Source organism: Rana temporaria, chromosome 2 (assembly GCF_905171775.1).
Source record: "Rana temporaria chromosome 2, aRanTem1.1, whole genome shotgun sequence".
Lineage (NCBI taxonomy): Eukaryota > Metazoa > Chordata > Amphibia > Anura > Ranidae > Rana > Rana temporaria.
In genome coordinates this window covers 226951619-226969057 of record NC_053490.1, presented here as the reverse complement: position 1 = coordinate 226969057, position 17439 = coordinate 226951619, and the positions used below count along the sequence as shown (strand labels likewise).

The 17439-nt window shown below is 39.0% G+C and overlaps 1 protein-coding gene across 1 annotated transcript in view; it reads left to right on the top strand.

Moving 5' to 3' along the window:
- Positions 1-17439, top strand: part of CFAP47 (cilia and flagella associated protein 47) — a 610902-nt gene that overhangs the window by 383452 nt on the left and 210011 nt on the right. The window contains exon 51 of the mRNA XM_040336504.1: positions 11666-11763. Coding sequence (XP_040192438.1) covers positions 11666-11763 — 98 coding nt within the window. The remainder of the gene's footprint in view (positions 1-11665; positions 11764-17439) is intronic.

Below are 17439 nucleotides of genomic sequence, written 5' to 3'. Positions count from 1 at the left end.
TAACGCACAACCATTCAGAGAAATGGAAAAACGATGTCTCGCCTAACCTCTCAGATGTGACAGCCCTAGTCCAACAAAACCATACCTATAAACACTGCCTAGCATTTAACGCTCTCACAGGTGCTAAGTTCAAGAAGGTATGGGAGATATGGATAGATAGAGGCAATAGATCGCCTAACTGATAATCTGACTTAGCTAAAAAGAGGATGTAATCAATCTTAATACAGTGTATCACTAATTACTACAGTATGTCACTAATTATTATACTTGTCATTCAGCCCAAAATATATATTTGGACCTCTATATGTTGTTGCTACCTTTTGTTTTGTAGTATGCACCAAAACCTCTTTTTACACCCTTGTATACCTGTTTGTATACATTTTGTATGCCTACAAATAATCAAAATATTGTTTTAAAAAAATATCCTCATATCAACAGGCTGCACCAGTCCCCATCAAGAGATAAACCAATGAGGGGAAGCTTGATTATTTACTTGACGAGAGAGTAGATTGGCTCAGTGCCATATTCAGCTTCTGCTCTGAAAAGATATGTTTCTCCTGTTGTTTTTATTGCTGTGTAACATGTACACTAAGGAACCGAAAATAAATAAGCTTCACAATGATGAAATAGCAAGGAATTAACATAGAATAAGCCTTATGATGTATGTTCTTTCCCTCACATGCCTTAATAAAAAAAGGCAAATGAAACTGATAGTCAAAGTAGTAGATCTCTCTGCTCTCTCCCTTCTCACAGGGCAGATTGTTGACAGCAGAAGCTATTGGTTCCTGCTTCTGTCAATCAAAATGATATGATGAGGGATCCAGGGCCTAGTCTCACTGTCTATGTCTATGGGCACAGGCACTGCAGCTAGGGATCAAGACCAAATTTTCATTGACATTACTTTATTATGCTTTGCAGTATAAACATATTTTAGTGTCAATATAAACTGGAAAATTGTAAAAAAACAACATTTTAATTCCTGGCTCACACTAGCACGATTTCCCATGTGACTTGTGTCACATAGAATCACATACCACAATGGAAATCACATTATTCTCTATGTTGCCTATTTACATCAATGCAGCACAGCATGGCACAGTTTTGGAAGACGTTCTGTTTATTTGTAGGGAACATCAGGATAATGAGCTCCATAGAGTATATAAGATCTCTGCCAACATCCCAAGTACAAATAGATATGTGCACAATTGCGCAGGAAAACCCCTCAGGGACTTTTAAGGCAGAATACAAACAAGGTAATTGAGTTAAAACGAGAATGCTAAATTTTATTTGAAGCGTATAGTAAAAAAGACATCAGTCCAATAAAAGTGTCACATATAACAGACTCTATGTATATACAAACTATTTCATACATATACATAGTTTACTCAACATATTAAGATAAACCCCAGAGGACTGAATGCATATACTTGGTCAGCTTTGGAGAAAAACTTGAATGAATCCCGACATGTTTCAGAAGATTTCCTTCTTCAAGGGAGTTAATGGGTATATAGGACTCTAGAAGGCAATGTATCAAAATTAATGTGAAAATATAGAAAAAATATAATTTAGTTAACATACAATTTATAGCATATTTGGTGTATTTTATGTAGAGCATATATGCAGGCTTTTACCTTGTTTGTATTCTGCCTTAAGAGTCCCAGAGGGGTTTTCCTGCACAATTGTGCACATGTCTATTTGTAGGGTAAGGAGTCCTGTGCTACTTTGGTGTGGTTGCTGAACAATTTTGTCCTTCATAGACTGCAATAGAAATGCACCATGTACATGTTATGTGTTGGGTGTTAAGAGCTGCTGTCAGCCAAGGATTCCCAGATGACAGCAAAATGTAAACAAAGGAGCCCTATAAAAAAAAGATGTGCCCCCCCAATCCATACCAGGCCCTTTTGGTCTGGTATGGATTTTAAGGGGAATCCCACGCCAAACAAAATGGTGCGAGGTCCCCCCCAAAATCCATACCAGACTCTTATCCCAGCATGCAGCCTGACAGGCCGGGAATAGGAGGGGGACAAGCGTGCACCCTCCTCCTTGAACCATACCAGGACACATACCCTCAACACCTTGTAAAGAGGGGCAATGCACCTTATCCACACTTTAATGAGGACATGGACCTCTTCCCCACAACTCTGGCGTGGTAGTTGTGGGGGTCTGCGGGTGGTGGGCTTATTAGAATCTGCAATCCCCCTTTAATAATAAGGGGCCCTTGGATACTTCCCTCCCCATATGAATGAGTAAGGGGTAAATAGTATCCCTACTTATTCACCAAAAAGTGAGTGGTAGATAAAAACACAACATAATTTATGACAAATCTTTTATTAAAAATATTTTAAGAATATTACAGCAATCATCAATCACATCTTCCAGCAATTTAGGTCCATGTAAATCATGATGAACAATGGCTGCTTACCCACATGAGAAAAAAACAAAAAAAAACAAGCAAACTGAGCAGTTTCCTTCCCCTACAAATAAACCCAGCGACATGAAAATAATGCATCAAAAACATATAAAAAAAAAGCATCAATGTCGCACTACAAAATTGCATTGAAAATCATATCAAATCATAGCTGCACTAGTGTGAACCTAGCCAAACACTTTGGGCCAGATCCACAGTCAGCGGCGTAATTTTAGGCAGGCGTAGCGTATTGTAGTTACGTTACGCCGCTGCTACTTTGAGAGGCAAGTGCTGTATCCACAAAGCACTTGCCTCTAAAGTTACGGCGGCGTAGCGTAAATCTCCCGGCGTAAGGGCGCGGAATTCAAATGATGAACAGGGGGGTGTGTTTTATGTAAAATAAGCTTGACCCCACGTAAATGACGCTTTTTTCGTACGGCGCATGTGCGCGCATGCTCAGTATCACGTTGAATTTTCAAAAAAAATTACTCTCGCTCAATGCCTAGACGACGTGAACGTAATTTACCCAAAGCCCTATTCGCGAACGTTTTACGCAAACGACGTACACAATGGAAAAATTCTACGCTGGCCCGACGTCCATACTTAACATTGCGTACGCCTCGTAGAGCAGGGGTAAAGTTACGCCGGAAAAAGCCTTACGTAAACAACGTAAAAAATGCGTCGGGCGGACGTAGGTTTGTGGATTGGCGTATCTAGCTAATTTGATTACTCAACGCGGAAATCAACGGAAGAGCCACCTAGCGGCCAGCGTAAATATGCACCTTAGATCCGACGGTGTACTAAGACGTACGTCAGTCGGATTTAGCCCAGCTTCAGGCGTATCTTGTTTTGTGGATACAAAACAAAGATACGCCAGAGCATCCTAGAAGTTACGCGGCGTATCAATAGATACGCCGACATAACTTCTTCGTGGATCTGGGCCTTTGTGTACAGTAAAACTATTGGTCAGTATTGCCAAAAAGCTGTGCTTGTCTTCCAAAGGAAAATGTGTATTACTGTTATCATAAGTCAGGGCTTTTTTTTTCAATGGAAAGTAGCAAAAGACGGATGGACGGCCGCACACCAAAGAACTCTTGAGTTGTCTTTATTGAAGGAACATAAGCAAGATGTTCCTTCAATAAAGACAACTCAAGAGTTATTTGGTGTGCGGCCGTCCATCCGTCTTTTGCTACTTTCCATTGCCTAGTGCATTGCCAGCACCCACATCCACCTGGACTTATCCACGATTGCACTTGGGATTTCCCTGGAGCGGTGAACCCCACTTCGCTTAGTTCTTTTTTTTTCAGCCAGAATATGGCGGAACTCTGTTCTGCCACTTCTGGCAGTCCTCTCCTCTCCAACTTGTCACTAAACACAGAAGGCAATAGAGGGCATTTTTGCACTACTTACTTCTTCTACCAGTTTCTGTGTGCTATTGCTGAGTACTCAGGGCATGTGCAGTTAGGGACATATGTTAGTTAATACCCTGGGTCCCAATGCTGCAACTGCTGCATTTTTTTTATTCCTGCTGTGCTTTGAGAGGCGGCTCATGTCTCACTCTACCTGCCACCACCTGTATGTGAGTTATGGAGGGCGTGCCAAGGTGAACTGTGGACAGGGGTGCAGAGTTGAGCTGTCTGGACAGGGTCCACAGCTGTTAAACTACAATAACAAAGTGGGAGATTCCTGCAGCTACATCATTTGTTTGGATGCAAGGATCTGTCAGTTTTTTTTTTAACCTGTATATGTATACCCAGCTCAAGGCCTAACTTTCCAACTTTCTCATTTTATAACTAAGCTTGATCACCTTGGCCACAGGCGCTAAACAGCAGGAAGGTCAAAGCCTCCTTTATCTACCTATAAAAGGGTCTGAAGACCCCACTGACAGCAGGGTGCCCACCACTCAAGTGCCAAGACAGCTGCACAGCCCACTTCCACTACAAACAGCTACCCAGAGACAAAGGGTACAATCCCTTGGGATCATATACCCATCATGGGGTGGGGATGGTTATTAAGAAATAATATGCACCCACCTCTTCCTACACTTCTTAAGCCAGTGCTTCTCATAAGACTTTTGAGGTCTGTGGGAGGGCAGGACAGAAAGCCAATAGCCGACAGTAGCAAACAAGCCTGTACTGAGCCAGGGCTTTGTCTGTTGATGTAAAGGGACCACTATGCAGAAGATGGAACCTGATTGGGTCATTCAGGAGTTACTTTTTCCTTGGTCTACTGCTGCCATTGTGATTCTGCTGCTTGTCTCTCCATGTGACCCCTGCTGGATTATCTCTTGCTGTATCTGGAATTTCTCTCCTGTGTCCCTCTGGACTTACCTCATATCTCCTTTCTGTACCATAATGCTACATTGATATCCTCTACAACTTACCTCCAAATCCATCTAGATCTGAAAAACCATTGAAAAGATTTGCATCCGTTTCAATTTTTTGAGGCCTAAACATGATGGATCAGATGTACTGTAAAATAATGTATACAGATGCATATCTTTACAGATGCATTAAGCATAACTATACCACATTAATATACTGTATGTTTTATTATTTGTTGAGGTGCTTTTCATGCTCCATGTACACGGGACATTTTTACAACCTCTCCTGAACAACTTAACTTGAAAGATAGTAACCCACGTTTAAAACGTCAGTTTTTCCACTTTTACATGTCGCGTGTAGCAGCTTTTTTTTAAAATGACCGAAAACGCTTATAAACGAAATGCTGCTAAACGCAGGTTGCCGCATTTAGAAGCGTTTGGCGTCTGAAACGTTGGAAACTTCAGCGTCTGAACTCATTTTTTTTGCCTTCAAAAAAGGCCTATAAATAAAATTGCCTAAAAAGGACAATAAACAAACCTGTGTACATGTATACATAAGATAACATTGAATGGGTTCAGGGGCAGTTGAAAAAAGTGTCCAACTGCCTCTGAACATCTGTTTAGCAGCAGCAGTGTACATGGGGCCTCATTGTAATATACTGAATTTTAGATTAAATAATTTTGTCAGTATGTACACAGTATCACTAAAAACACCACCAGATATAAAGACCTGTACTCCACTGTAAAGGTAAAAATGCTGCCTAAGAGCAGATGCCACCTTATATCTATTATTATCTGAATTATCCAGATGATCCCCTCTTTGTGCCTCTCCTAAACTAGTTTTATTGTGTTACCAAGGCATAACTTTCTCTGATTTCATAGCTAAGCTGGAACTCCTGCCACAACCCCTGCTCTGGGTGCCAGTTTCCAACCAGTGTTATGAGTGCCAGTCCCCAGCCCTCATCAGATAAAAAAACATAAATGTCAAACTTTAATATGGAACTATATTCCCTTTTTTTTGCTGTGCCTGGACTGCTGCCCTGTGACCCATCATTTATTTTTACTGTACCATATTGCAACCTTGTGGAATTACTCTTTTGATAAAAACTCTGCTTGTTGAACCCCTAATAAAGAACCTCTTAGTGAAGACCCTGAACCAATCTTGATCTCTGTGTATGTTTTATTAAGCCCACACCTCCATCACAATCTGTCATCCTCTTGCCAATGAGAGTGGCCTTATTGGCAATTGTGACAGTTTCACCAGACAGTGAAATTGCAGCTGACAAGGTTTATCCTTGTAGTGGTGGAAAGTCAGGGCCCAGAAACACAATTAAACTAGTTTAAGATGGGCACACAGCAAAACGTTTTCTGCCTAATAAAGATTATAGCAGGCATCTTATAGCATCGAGTATAGCATAGAGTTCAAAATTAAGTATATTTTAATTTTCATCCTTGTTTATGGACTAGTAAATCATAAAGTAGGGGCTCTTTATTTTGTAGGGTTTACTGTAGACTATAACCTTTTTAGACTAAGGCCCCTTTCACGCTTGTGTGACCTGAAAGTCACATGATTTTGCCGTGATTTTTTTTTGCTGCGATTTTGCAGCGATATTGACGTGACTTGAAGCAATGCCTGTATAATGTTGAGGTCTAGGGACCATAAGTTGCTTCAAAGTTGGACCAAAGTAGTGCAGGGACTACTTTGAAGTTGCTGCAACTTGAAGTCGCACAGATATGAATGGTACTCATTGAATAGCATGTACGATTTGTCATGCGACTTTGCAGTCCCAAGTCGCACAAGTGTGAAAGGGGCCTAAAAGATTCTTGTTTAAGGTTTTCTACCATATGGATCAAATAGATTATTAGCATGAAATAATGCATGTGTAGGAAAATATGTCTCTCTGTGCAGCAGTTGTAATTTAGGTTACTGGCTTTTTTTAAGGAAGTAGTTAGAATCCTCCTGTATCATAATAAAAATAGCCTGCACAAAATATATTATTAAAAAAAATGTTCATGCATATCTTCACTGAATACTGATCACAATGATGTTCCATTATTTTAATAGCAAAAGGTGACATGTCTGTGTTTGATTTTGTTAAACAAGGTCCGTGTTTTATTGGAAAAATTTGCATTTTTACACCTTTTTCTTTGAACAAATAATTACCAATTTCCTGATGAGTTACAATAACCATATATTACCTTGCATGTATTCTCCTTACTCGAACAGGACATTTGACCTTTGGTTTTGTTGTCAATATATCATGAGAAGTTCAGAGTACAATTACAGATCCATTAAGCATAGCTATAATACTTGGATATATTTTGTTTGACATTTATTTGAGCTCTCTTTTCCCTTAATTGTACTTCTTTGGAAAGAAACTCTAACATTTATATATTGTGGAATGTGCAAGAGGCTTGTTATTAGCTATTTAATTGGGTAATTTAGCCAATAAACAATGTCACACAGACGTGATTTAATAGTGGAGCCCAGCAATTCTGTTGTCAGAATTTGTTTGCGAGAACAACAGAATAATATAATATTATGAAATATTATCTTTCCAATTATTTTGTACAGGTCTACATGTATTGAAACTTCTATTACTTTTATGATGCTCAGAATATAAATAAGTAGAACTGCTTATTCAAGTCTTGCTTATTATAGCATCTTCAGTAAAAGACTTGTACTAAAACACCTATTGCGTTATAGGTCAGTGCCTTTAGTTATGTGTTTAGAATCTTTTTAAGCATAATAAAACAGCAGTCACGGATTTAGAATTATTTAATCATATTTTAATTTCACACTCCTAAAAATACAGATGTAATAATAAAAAAAAAAGAACAGTAAGTTCAAAAGTTCAGTAAACATTTTAAGTAGTCATGGCCTGTATTAAATATTTATCTTTCTTTGTTTTAAAGCGGTAGTAAACTCCACATTTTGATTTTTACCTACAGATAAGCTCATAATAAAGGGTGAGTCTGTGTCCACTAAGTGTGAGGCCCCATGCACACTGGACGTTTTTGGAAGTTTTTACAGCAGCTGTTTTTGGCTGTAGATGTTTTTTTTCTACAGTCATTAAACTCTTCATCATGTTATCCTATGTGTCCATGCACACATAGGCTGTTATCAGCAGATTTGGGCAGTGGTGTTTTTGAGCAGTAAAAAAACACCAAAACTAGTGGGTTCTGAGAGACGTTTTTCAGCTGTAAAAATGCTCTAACGGTGATAAACGCAGATAAATGCCCTAAAACGTCGTCTCACCAGTTTTTTGGTTTTCGATAAAAAAAAGAATGTTTTTTTCTTCAAAAAAAGTGTTAAAAATGCTAATGCTGAAAAATGCAAAAAAAGGTAATAAACACAAAAAAATGCTATTGCAAAAATGTTGCAAAAACATTGAAAAAAGTTGAAAAACTCACTGCAAAGCTACTGGCGTTTTTATAATGTTATTTTAATGTCCAGTGTGCATGAGGCCTGAAAGTGAACACGGCTCAAGGATGAACTTTGGAGCACGGTTCCATATGGGTTGCTATTGGAGATATATTCACTATCTGCGCTATAAGCAGATATGATTAATTGTATAGCCTTGGCTTATACCACATAATGGATATGTATATCCATTATATATTATATTTATATATTTATTTATATATTTATAAATGCATATTTATTTATTATAGACAAAGTCGAGCTGGCCAAAGATGGATAGAGGTAATACTCAGTCCCCAATAGTATGCAAACAACAAAAAAGAAAAATGCCCTTGGAACTTTTAAGGAGCACACCTCAGGTAAAAAGTATAAATGATTTATTTGACAAACATTTAAAAACAACAATTAATTTAAAAAAAAGGAAACAACTTATTTAATGTCGACATATGAATCAATATTGCATTTTTATCACAGACCTTTCCATGAGATCTGATTGTGTCATGCAGATGACTGTAAGTAGTCTAGGATGACTGTGCTAGGTCTCGACGCGTTTTTGCGAGTCTCGCTTCTTCTGGGGGAGAACAGATAGATGCAGGTGACAGATGACTCCTGGCCTACTAGATGATATGACTCTTTTTGATGATCAAACAATATATAAATGAATATGTACGCAGATGGATATGATACCCTATACTTATAAAAAAGATATATAATGAACTGTCCATAAGAATGAATGGATGAATGCACACACTGCCAACCATGCCACAAAGCTAATCTCACCTCTGGGAGCTGTGGAAGGGCAGGCTGCCACAGACCAGTCACTGTTGCTTTTGTGCTTCTCCCTCACAGGGTGTAGGCCTTCCCAGTTTGGGATATACCATATTTATTGGCGTATAACACACACCCTAACTTTAAGAGGGAAGTTTCAGGAAAAAAACTTTCCACGGCCCCCTGCGTATAACATGCAGGCACAGTTTACCCTCTATTTTCATGGTAAAAAAGTGAGTGTTATATGCCAATAAATACAGTACATCTTCCGCTCCAGTTACGGGTTTCGTGGTTTCCCACTGGTTCCATCTCCCCACCCTTCCACAGTTCCCGGGGGTGAGATTAGCTTTGTGGCATGGTTGGCAGTGTGTGCATTCATCCATTCATTCTTACGGACAGTTCATTATATATCTTTTGAAATCTTTTTTCTAAGTATAGGGAATCATACTCATCTCCGTACATATTAATTTATATATATTTTTTGATTTTCGAAAAGAGTCATTCATATCAGCTAGTAGGACAGGAGACCTCTATCATTCGCATCTATCTGTGCTCCTCCAGAAGAAGCGAGACTCTTCCTGTGAAACACGTTGAGACCTAGCACAGTCATCCTAGACTACTTACAGTTATCTGCATGACACAATCAGATATCATGGAAAGGTCTATGATAAAAATGCAATATTGATTCATATGTCGACATTTAATATGTTGTTTTCCTTTTCTTGTATTAATTGTTATTTCTAAATGTTTGTCAAATAAATCATTTATACTTTTTACATTAGGTGTGCTCCTTTAAAGTCCCAAGGGCATTTTTGTTTTTGCTGTGTGCATATTTATTTCATTTTTTGTAGGGTGGCATATCACTGTACTATATTTTTGTTATTTTTAATCTGGTGCAAAATATCACAAAGTTACTTACATTTGAATTAAAGGCTTTTAAAAAATGTATGCCTTTTAATGCAACTAAAAAAAGAAAAAGAAAAAGGAAACTAATAAAATGTTGAAAACTAATAAAACAAATAAACTGTTTTAAACGTTAATGATTAGAAAGAAAAAGCAGGAAAAAAATAAGTTAACCACTTGTTATATGTCAGCACATATAACAAGTTGTTATGGCATCAGATTGCTGCCATAACCCCGGTATCCTCTTCTTCAGCCGGCAGTCCTCTTTCAGATAAAAGTGGTTTCTGCGGTGGATATGCCGCAGGAACACTTTTATCGGGGGGGCGGGGGCACCGTTGGTCTTTACCGCTTACCAGACTTCTGCCTAATGTTCTTAAAGGAGAATTGTTTTGATCCCAGATCTCATATTTAAGAGGTCCTGTCATGCTTTTTTTTTTCTATTACAAAGGATGGTTAAATTCCGTGTTATAGGAATAAAAATTACCCATTTTTTTTTTAAAAAGGACAGTGTCAAAAAATAAAATAAATACGATTTTTTTTAACGCCCTGTCCTGAAGAGCTCATGCAGAAGCAAACACATACGTGAGTAGGGCCCGCATATGAAAACAGTTTTCAAACCACACATGTGAGGTATCTCAGTGATCGTTAGAGCGAGAGCAATAATTCTAGCCCTGGACCTCCTCTGTATCTCAAAACTGGTAACCTGTATACATTTTTAAACGTCACCTATGGAGATTTTTAAGGGTAAAAGTTTGTTGCATTCCACGAGCCGGCGCAATCTTGAAGAGTGACATGTTGGGTATTAATTTACTCGGCGTAACATTATCTTTCACAATATAAAAAAAATATATAAGGTTTTCGAGTTCTAAGTAATTTTCTAGCAAAAAACATATTATTTTAACTTGTAAACACCTAGTCGTAAAAATTGGCTTGGTCCTTAAGTGGTTAAAGGGAGAATGAAAAGAAGGAGTTTATTGGGGCTGTTAGAGTAAACTAATGGTTAATATGGGTAGATTGAAAAAAGTTACAAAAAAAGGTTTTATCTTCTGGTATTCTTTAACTGACATATACAAATTGAGGCGTATCCTTTTGATCTGCAGATACATGAAACAGTAGATACAAAAGTAACTGTTAATTTGTTAAAAAAAATGTTAAGGTTGATTTATTAAAGGCAAATAGACTGTGCACTTTGCAAGTGCAGTTGCACTTATTTTTCCCTAGAGCTTAGTGAATGTGGTGAAGCTCTGTTGATTTCCATCATTCAATCATGTGCAAGCAAATATGCTGTTTTTTGTTGTTTTGTGCCTTTAGTAAATAAACCCCAATGTCCTACAGTCCATGTTATGACAGCAGTATTACAGCTACTGTGTTTGTGCGGCTTCCAACTGTCAACATTTCTGGCAAGTTTAAGGAGGGTGCAGCAGGGGCGCAGAAGGATAGGACTTGCTACACACGTCCTGTGTACTTTGATAACGTTTTTTTGGACACGTGCAGTATGTCCAGTGTCACCAATTGGTTAATTTTTCACATATACTTTTTTGAGACACCCTTTAGTATTTTGTGGCTTTCTAAATCATGTGTCTGGTATATATTTAATTAAGATATTTCCGTTTTCCGAGAAAAGCTTTTTTCAGCACTTATAAGAACCAGTGTTTGCTTTTTCCTTATTTGTTACCAATATTCACGATATTTACTCAACGTGCACAGTTCAAAGTGCATCCTCCTAGCATATGTTAATTGATTGAAGTTTTCTAAAGATTCTAGTGATAAAAAAATGTCTTCATGTATATGTGTGTGAAATGCATTAACTAAAATATTTTTTTAATTACTTTAAATATAGATGGCAAGGCAGATCCTTACAAAGTATGGTTTTCAGTGCAAATAAACAGTATGCCTGCACCACCTGAGCAAATCATAGATGTGACCTGCCCTGTGTTGGTACGTATTTACCTTAAATATAAATTGCTTTTACATACCAATATTTAAAATTTGTTTTACTTTGTAACCTACATGAATTGCAAAGCTCTTTGTGCATCAATGATTGTATTTTCTGCATAACATCTACCTGGAGATCTTAAAGTGGTTGTAAAGGTTATTTTTTTTTTTTAAATAACAAACATGTCATACTTAGTTCCACTGTGCAGTTCATTTTGCACAGAGTGGCCCCGATCCTGCTGTTCTGGGGTTCCACGGTGGCTCTTGCGGCTCCTCCCTGTCATAGCTAACCCCCCAGCTAACCTTGCGGGCACGCTCACATGTCATACACTTGGCCCCGCCACCCGGCGGCCGCATCATTGGATTTGACTGACAGCAGCGGGAGGCAATGGCTGCGCTGCTATCAGTCTATCCAATCAACGCTAAGACTCTGTGGAGAAGAGGACACCGGGGACGCCCAGAGCAGGTAAAGGGGCTCAGGTAAGTTAAGCGAGGGGGCTGGGGGGCCCGTGATTGGCAGGTGTTTTTTCACCTTAATGCATAGGATGAACCCCTTTAATAATGCATTTTTTAAAGTACTAGATAGCCTCATTACTGACTGATGTAAAATGAATGGCAACTGAGGCAGGTTCTAAGAAATTCATTGTTTATTGTTTAAGAACTGCATGTGTATTTGGGCTTGTTTGACTAATATGCTTCTATTTTTGTGCGATTAACTGCATTTACAGCTGCGTTTAGCTGTGGTTGGCCATTATTGTCATCCCCATAGCAACGGTTTTTATTTTGATGTGCTTCCTGTTGTTTTTTTATTTTGTTCACGCTGCTATCCGCAGTTATATGCAGATAGCTACGCAAAATCGTTCCTGGACGCAGTCAAATCTATTTTTTCTATCTGCACCAAACCGCATGTAACCAAACCACAGCTAAACCCAGTGTGTGAATGGGGCCATAGGAAAGCATTGTGTGCGTTTAGCTGCGGTAGATAGCTTGAGAATCCGCAGCTAAAAGCACCATTCTATCCGTTCATGTGAAAGGGGCCTTACACAGATAAGCTGCTGACCTCACCTAAACCTACCTTGACCTTGATGTGAAACCTAGATAAACAGTTGGTACTTGCTCCGATTTGCCTTGGAAATGGTCTCTGGCCTCTTCCCTGACTACGATTCTATCTTCACCTTAAAACTGTTTGGTTTGACCATTGCTAACTCACTTATTGCATTGATACACAGTCCTTTATGTTGCACAGATTTCTTATCCACCTGCAAACCCTACTTTGTCCTACTGGAACTCTGTAATCTCAAACACCATTGTAATGTCGATCTGTAGTTTGTTTTCTTTGTTTATTGCTGCTCTCTGCACATTATTTTACTCCAGTAAAAATTGAATAATGCCAGTAGATTTCTGGTGCATTGGACATACATACACTTTAATTGTAAGAATAAATAATTTGTGTTTTTAGCAATATGTAAGTATGACATTCTTAAATATAAAAGTAACTTATAATTTACAATTAGTTTTTTTAGCTTTACCAAAATACATTGGGGTTAATTAACTAAAACTGGGGAGTGCAAAATCTGGTGCAGCTCTACATAGAAAGCAATCCGCTTCCAGGTTGTATTGTCAAAGCTTAATTAAACAGGCTGACGTTAAGTCTAGGTTCACGTTAGAGAAATTCGTAATGTGAATTAAGAGATCAAATCGCATGACAAGTTGCAGTCTATTGGAGGCAATGGCACTGTTTCAATTGTTGCGACAACGATTTTGCCGCGCCGCACCAATTTGCAAAAGTAGTTCCTGCACTACGTGTGCCGATTTCAGGTACGACTTCAATAGACATCTGTGCATGAAGCCACACAGATATCTATCAAGTAGCAGCTGAAATCACGCTGACCTTGCTACTTTGAAATCGCACTACTTCAAGTGAAGTAACGTGATTTTCAAAGTGGCATCAATGTGAACCAGGGCTTAAAGCTGTTTGGCTACCATGCACAGCTGCACCAAATTTTTCACTCACCAGTTTTAGTAAATAAACCCTTTTGTTTCATAAATAGTTACATATACTTTGCTGCATAAACCACAGACAGCTCTGTACTATCAGAGAAGAATTTAACGACTCTTGTTTTATACCTCTTGTTTTTAAATAACATCTTGTGGCAGGTATTTACATTTTGTTGCTTTTCATATTTACATCCTTCTCTTGCTAGACTATTAGAGGAATATGGGTCTAAAAGATGTGCCATATGCCAATTATCAAATAGTTTTCAGAAAACTGGTGCAAAAAAGGCAGGTCTTGTGTGGCACTGTACAATACCATTTTTTAATAGACTATTGCAAAGTTGTATTTCATATTTACGCGTAATCAGAAGTAAAGAGAAAGGATTAATAAACTCTAAAAACATTAAACGTTAATCATATTGCCAAAACAGTAAAGGTAAGTAATCACTAAACAGCAAACATCAACTTCCCCTCAGCGCTCATGAATCTGTTCAAATAAACAGGTCACAGACCCTTCAAGCTGCTGCTATTAAGTGAATCAGGAAGTAATAAATATGTCTACACAACCTAAGGCTAGATTCACACCTATGCATTTTTTGTGCTTTTTGCATTCTGCAGATTTGCACTACAATCCATTTAACATGGTTTCCTATGGAACACGTTCTGTAGTGCAAATCTGCAAAATGCAAAAAGCACTAAAAATGCATAGGTGTGAATCCAGCCTAAGGAGATATAGGCATTATATTAACTCTTGTATCAATCCCAGAAAGATATTATTTTAAACACATAATAATATATAAACCAGCACAATGTCCTCATTATTAACAAGAATAGAAAAGTCTCTGTAGAGTAATCAGCTTTAACAAAATAACCAACAGTGCGTGGGGGAGTGAAAAAATGATAATTATAATTAATTCCTCAAAATCTTCATCCCTTCACAACACCACGTGGGACACCGCTCCCTTAAGATTTTACACTTACTAGAAATCAGGTGAAAATCATCCTTAAACTCCACAAATAAGCAGACTTCCTCCTCTGATCATTGGATCATGATAGGGACTACCTCTTTAGCTTCTAGCGTAATTTCACCAGTATTAGGGCTGTATGGATTCACACTGGGGATTATTTACGAAAGGCAAATCCACTTTGTACTGCAAGTGCACTTGAAAGTGCACTTGTAATTGCAGTCTCTGTAGATCTGAGGGGAAGGTCTGAAATTAGGGGAAGCACTGCTGATTTTAGCATCCAATCATGTGCAAGCAAAAATTTTGTTTTTTATTTTCCTTGTATGTCCCTCTCATTTCTACAGCAACTGCACTTGAAAGTGCACTTGTAGTGCAAAGTGGATTTGCCTTTCGTAAATAACCCCCACTGTGTTCTATCCTGGAATGCCAAACTCCAATAGATTGCTACTGGATCCCAAGCCCATCAGCAATCATGCCCATAGGATAAAGAAGCTCTCATAGCATAATTCTGTTTTAAACACTTGCTTACTGGGCACATATACCCCCCTCCTGCCCAGGTGAAATTTCAGCTTCCGGCACTGCGTCGTTTTAACTGACAATTTCGCGGTCGTGCGACGTGGCTCCCAAACAAAATTGACGTCCTTTTTTCCCCACAAGTAGAGGTTTCTTTTGGTGGTATTTGATCGCCTGTGCGGTTTTTATTTTTTGCGCTATAAACCAAAAAGTGCAACAATTTTGAAAAAAAATACAATATTTTTTACTTGTTGCTATAATAAATAGCCCAATTTAAAAAAAAAACACATTTTTTTTTCTCAGTTTAGGTCGATACGTATTCTTCTACATATTTTTGGTAAAAAAAAAAAAAAAAAAATATCGCAATAAGCGCAAAAGTTATACCGCCTACAAAATAGGGGACAGAATTATTTTTTTTAATTATTTTTTTTACTAGAAATGGTGGCAATCTGCGATTTTTATTGGGACTGCGACGTTATGGCGGACACATCGGACACTTTTGACACATTTTTGGCGCCATTCACATTTATACTGCGATCAGTGCTATAAATATTCACTAATTACTGTATAAATGTGACTGGCATTGAAGGGGTTAACACTAGGGGGTGAGGAAGGGGTTAAATATGTTCCCTATATAGTGTTCTAACTGTAGGTGGGGGGGTGACTGGCGGGGGTGACCGATCTGTGTCTCTATGTACAAGAGACACAGATCGGTCTCCTCTCCAGAGACAGGACGCTGTCTGTGTGAGCCGGCAATGACAGATGATCTCATATGTTTACAGATGGCATCGCAAACGGCCACTCTGATTGGCCGTTCGCGGCGATTTGTAATTGGCTGTGTCCAAGGGACACGGGCCAACACAGAAGTTCCCCGCTGCACGCTCTGGAGCGCGCGCGGGGAACGCCCAAAGGGGCAGACGTCAATTGACGTCTAGTTGGATTTTGAGATCCGAGCTGTAGCCGTCATTTGACTATAGCGCGGGTCTCAGGAGGTTAATTAAACCCTAAATCCCCCCTTATATATTGCACTTACAAATATAGGATTAAAATTGAGCATGTAAACAGTAGCTTGCCTGCCTGGTGTCACTCCACTGCTCCTAGTATTGAAAGAATCGTGGTAATGCCCGGGTTGAGCTCCACCCGGGCATTGTCAAAGTCTACGACACTATGCGTTAGGCTACATATGCATTAGACTACATGGACACTCAGCTTGTCTACCCTCGTGGAGCTCAACTCGGGCATCGCCGTGATCCTTTCAATACTATGAGCGGTGGAGTGACACCAGGCAGGCAATTTGGATGTATAGCATTCATTACCTCCATATTATATTGAACATGGCAGTACATATTAAGTACAGCAATAAAGTTCTCCTAAAAAGGCAACTCCCTGGTCAGGAGTGGTAAACTTATCAGTGTAACCACAGAGTAAAAAATCAGGGCCACAATCAAAAACCATTAAAATATTGACTCATATATGCCAATCGATGACTCACATACATAATGTGCCCAAGCTGGTGCTCAGCTTGCCTTCAAGACTAGAACACATGAGAGGGGAAAGCCCAAGCCCCATATATAGCCCCTTACACCAGCTGTATATGACCCCGATCTAAGAGGCTAATTAATCGGCATCAGGGAAACCAAAGATTGCTGCAGCACCGGCAGCACTTTTCTCTTGCCAATTACCTTACTTTTCATATTGTTGTTTCAAATTTTCCAGATGATTTACTATTATTTGTTGTATTTTCCCTATCAGACTTTTCTATTTTACATATAGATGAACATATTGACTGCTTTTTGCAAGGGATTATTTTCAGCTAACACATTTCACATTTCATCATTCAGCAGTTTGCCCCCATTCGATTTAGACCCCTTTCACACTGGGTCGCTTTGCAGGCACTATAACGCTAAAAATAGAGCCTGCAAACCGACCTGAAACAGCCGCTGCTGTCTCTCCAGTGTGAAAGCCCAGAGGACTTTCACACTGGAGCGGTGCGCTAGCAGGATGATAAAAAAAGTCCTGCTAGCAGCATCTTTGGAGCAGAGAATGAGTGGTGTGTATACCGCTCCTCCACCGCTCCTGGCCATTGAAATCAATTGGAGCACCGTGGTTATACCGCCGGCAAACCGCCCCACTAGCGGTCGAATAATTGACGGTAAAGTGACACTAAAAATAGCGGCACTTTACCGCCGACGCTGCCCCAGTGTGA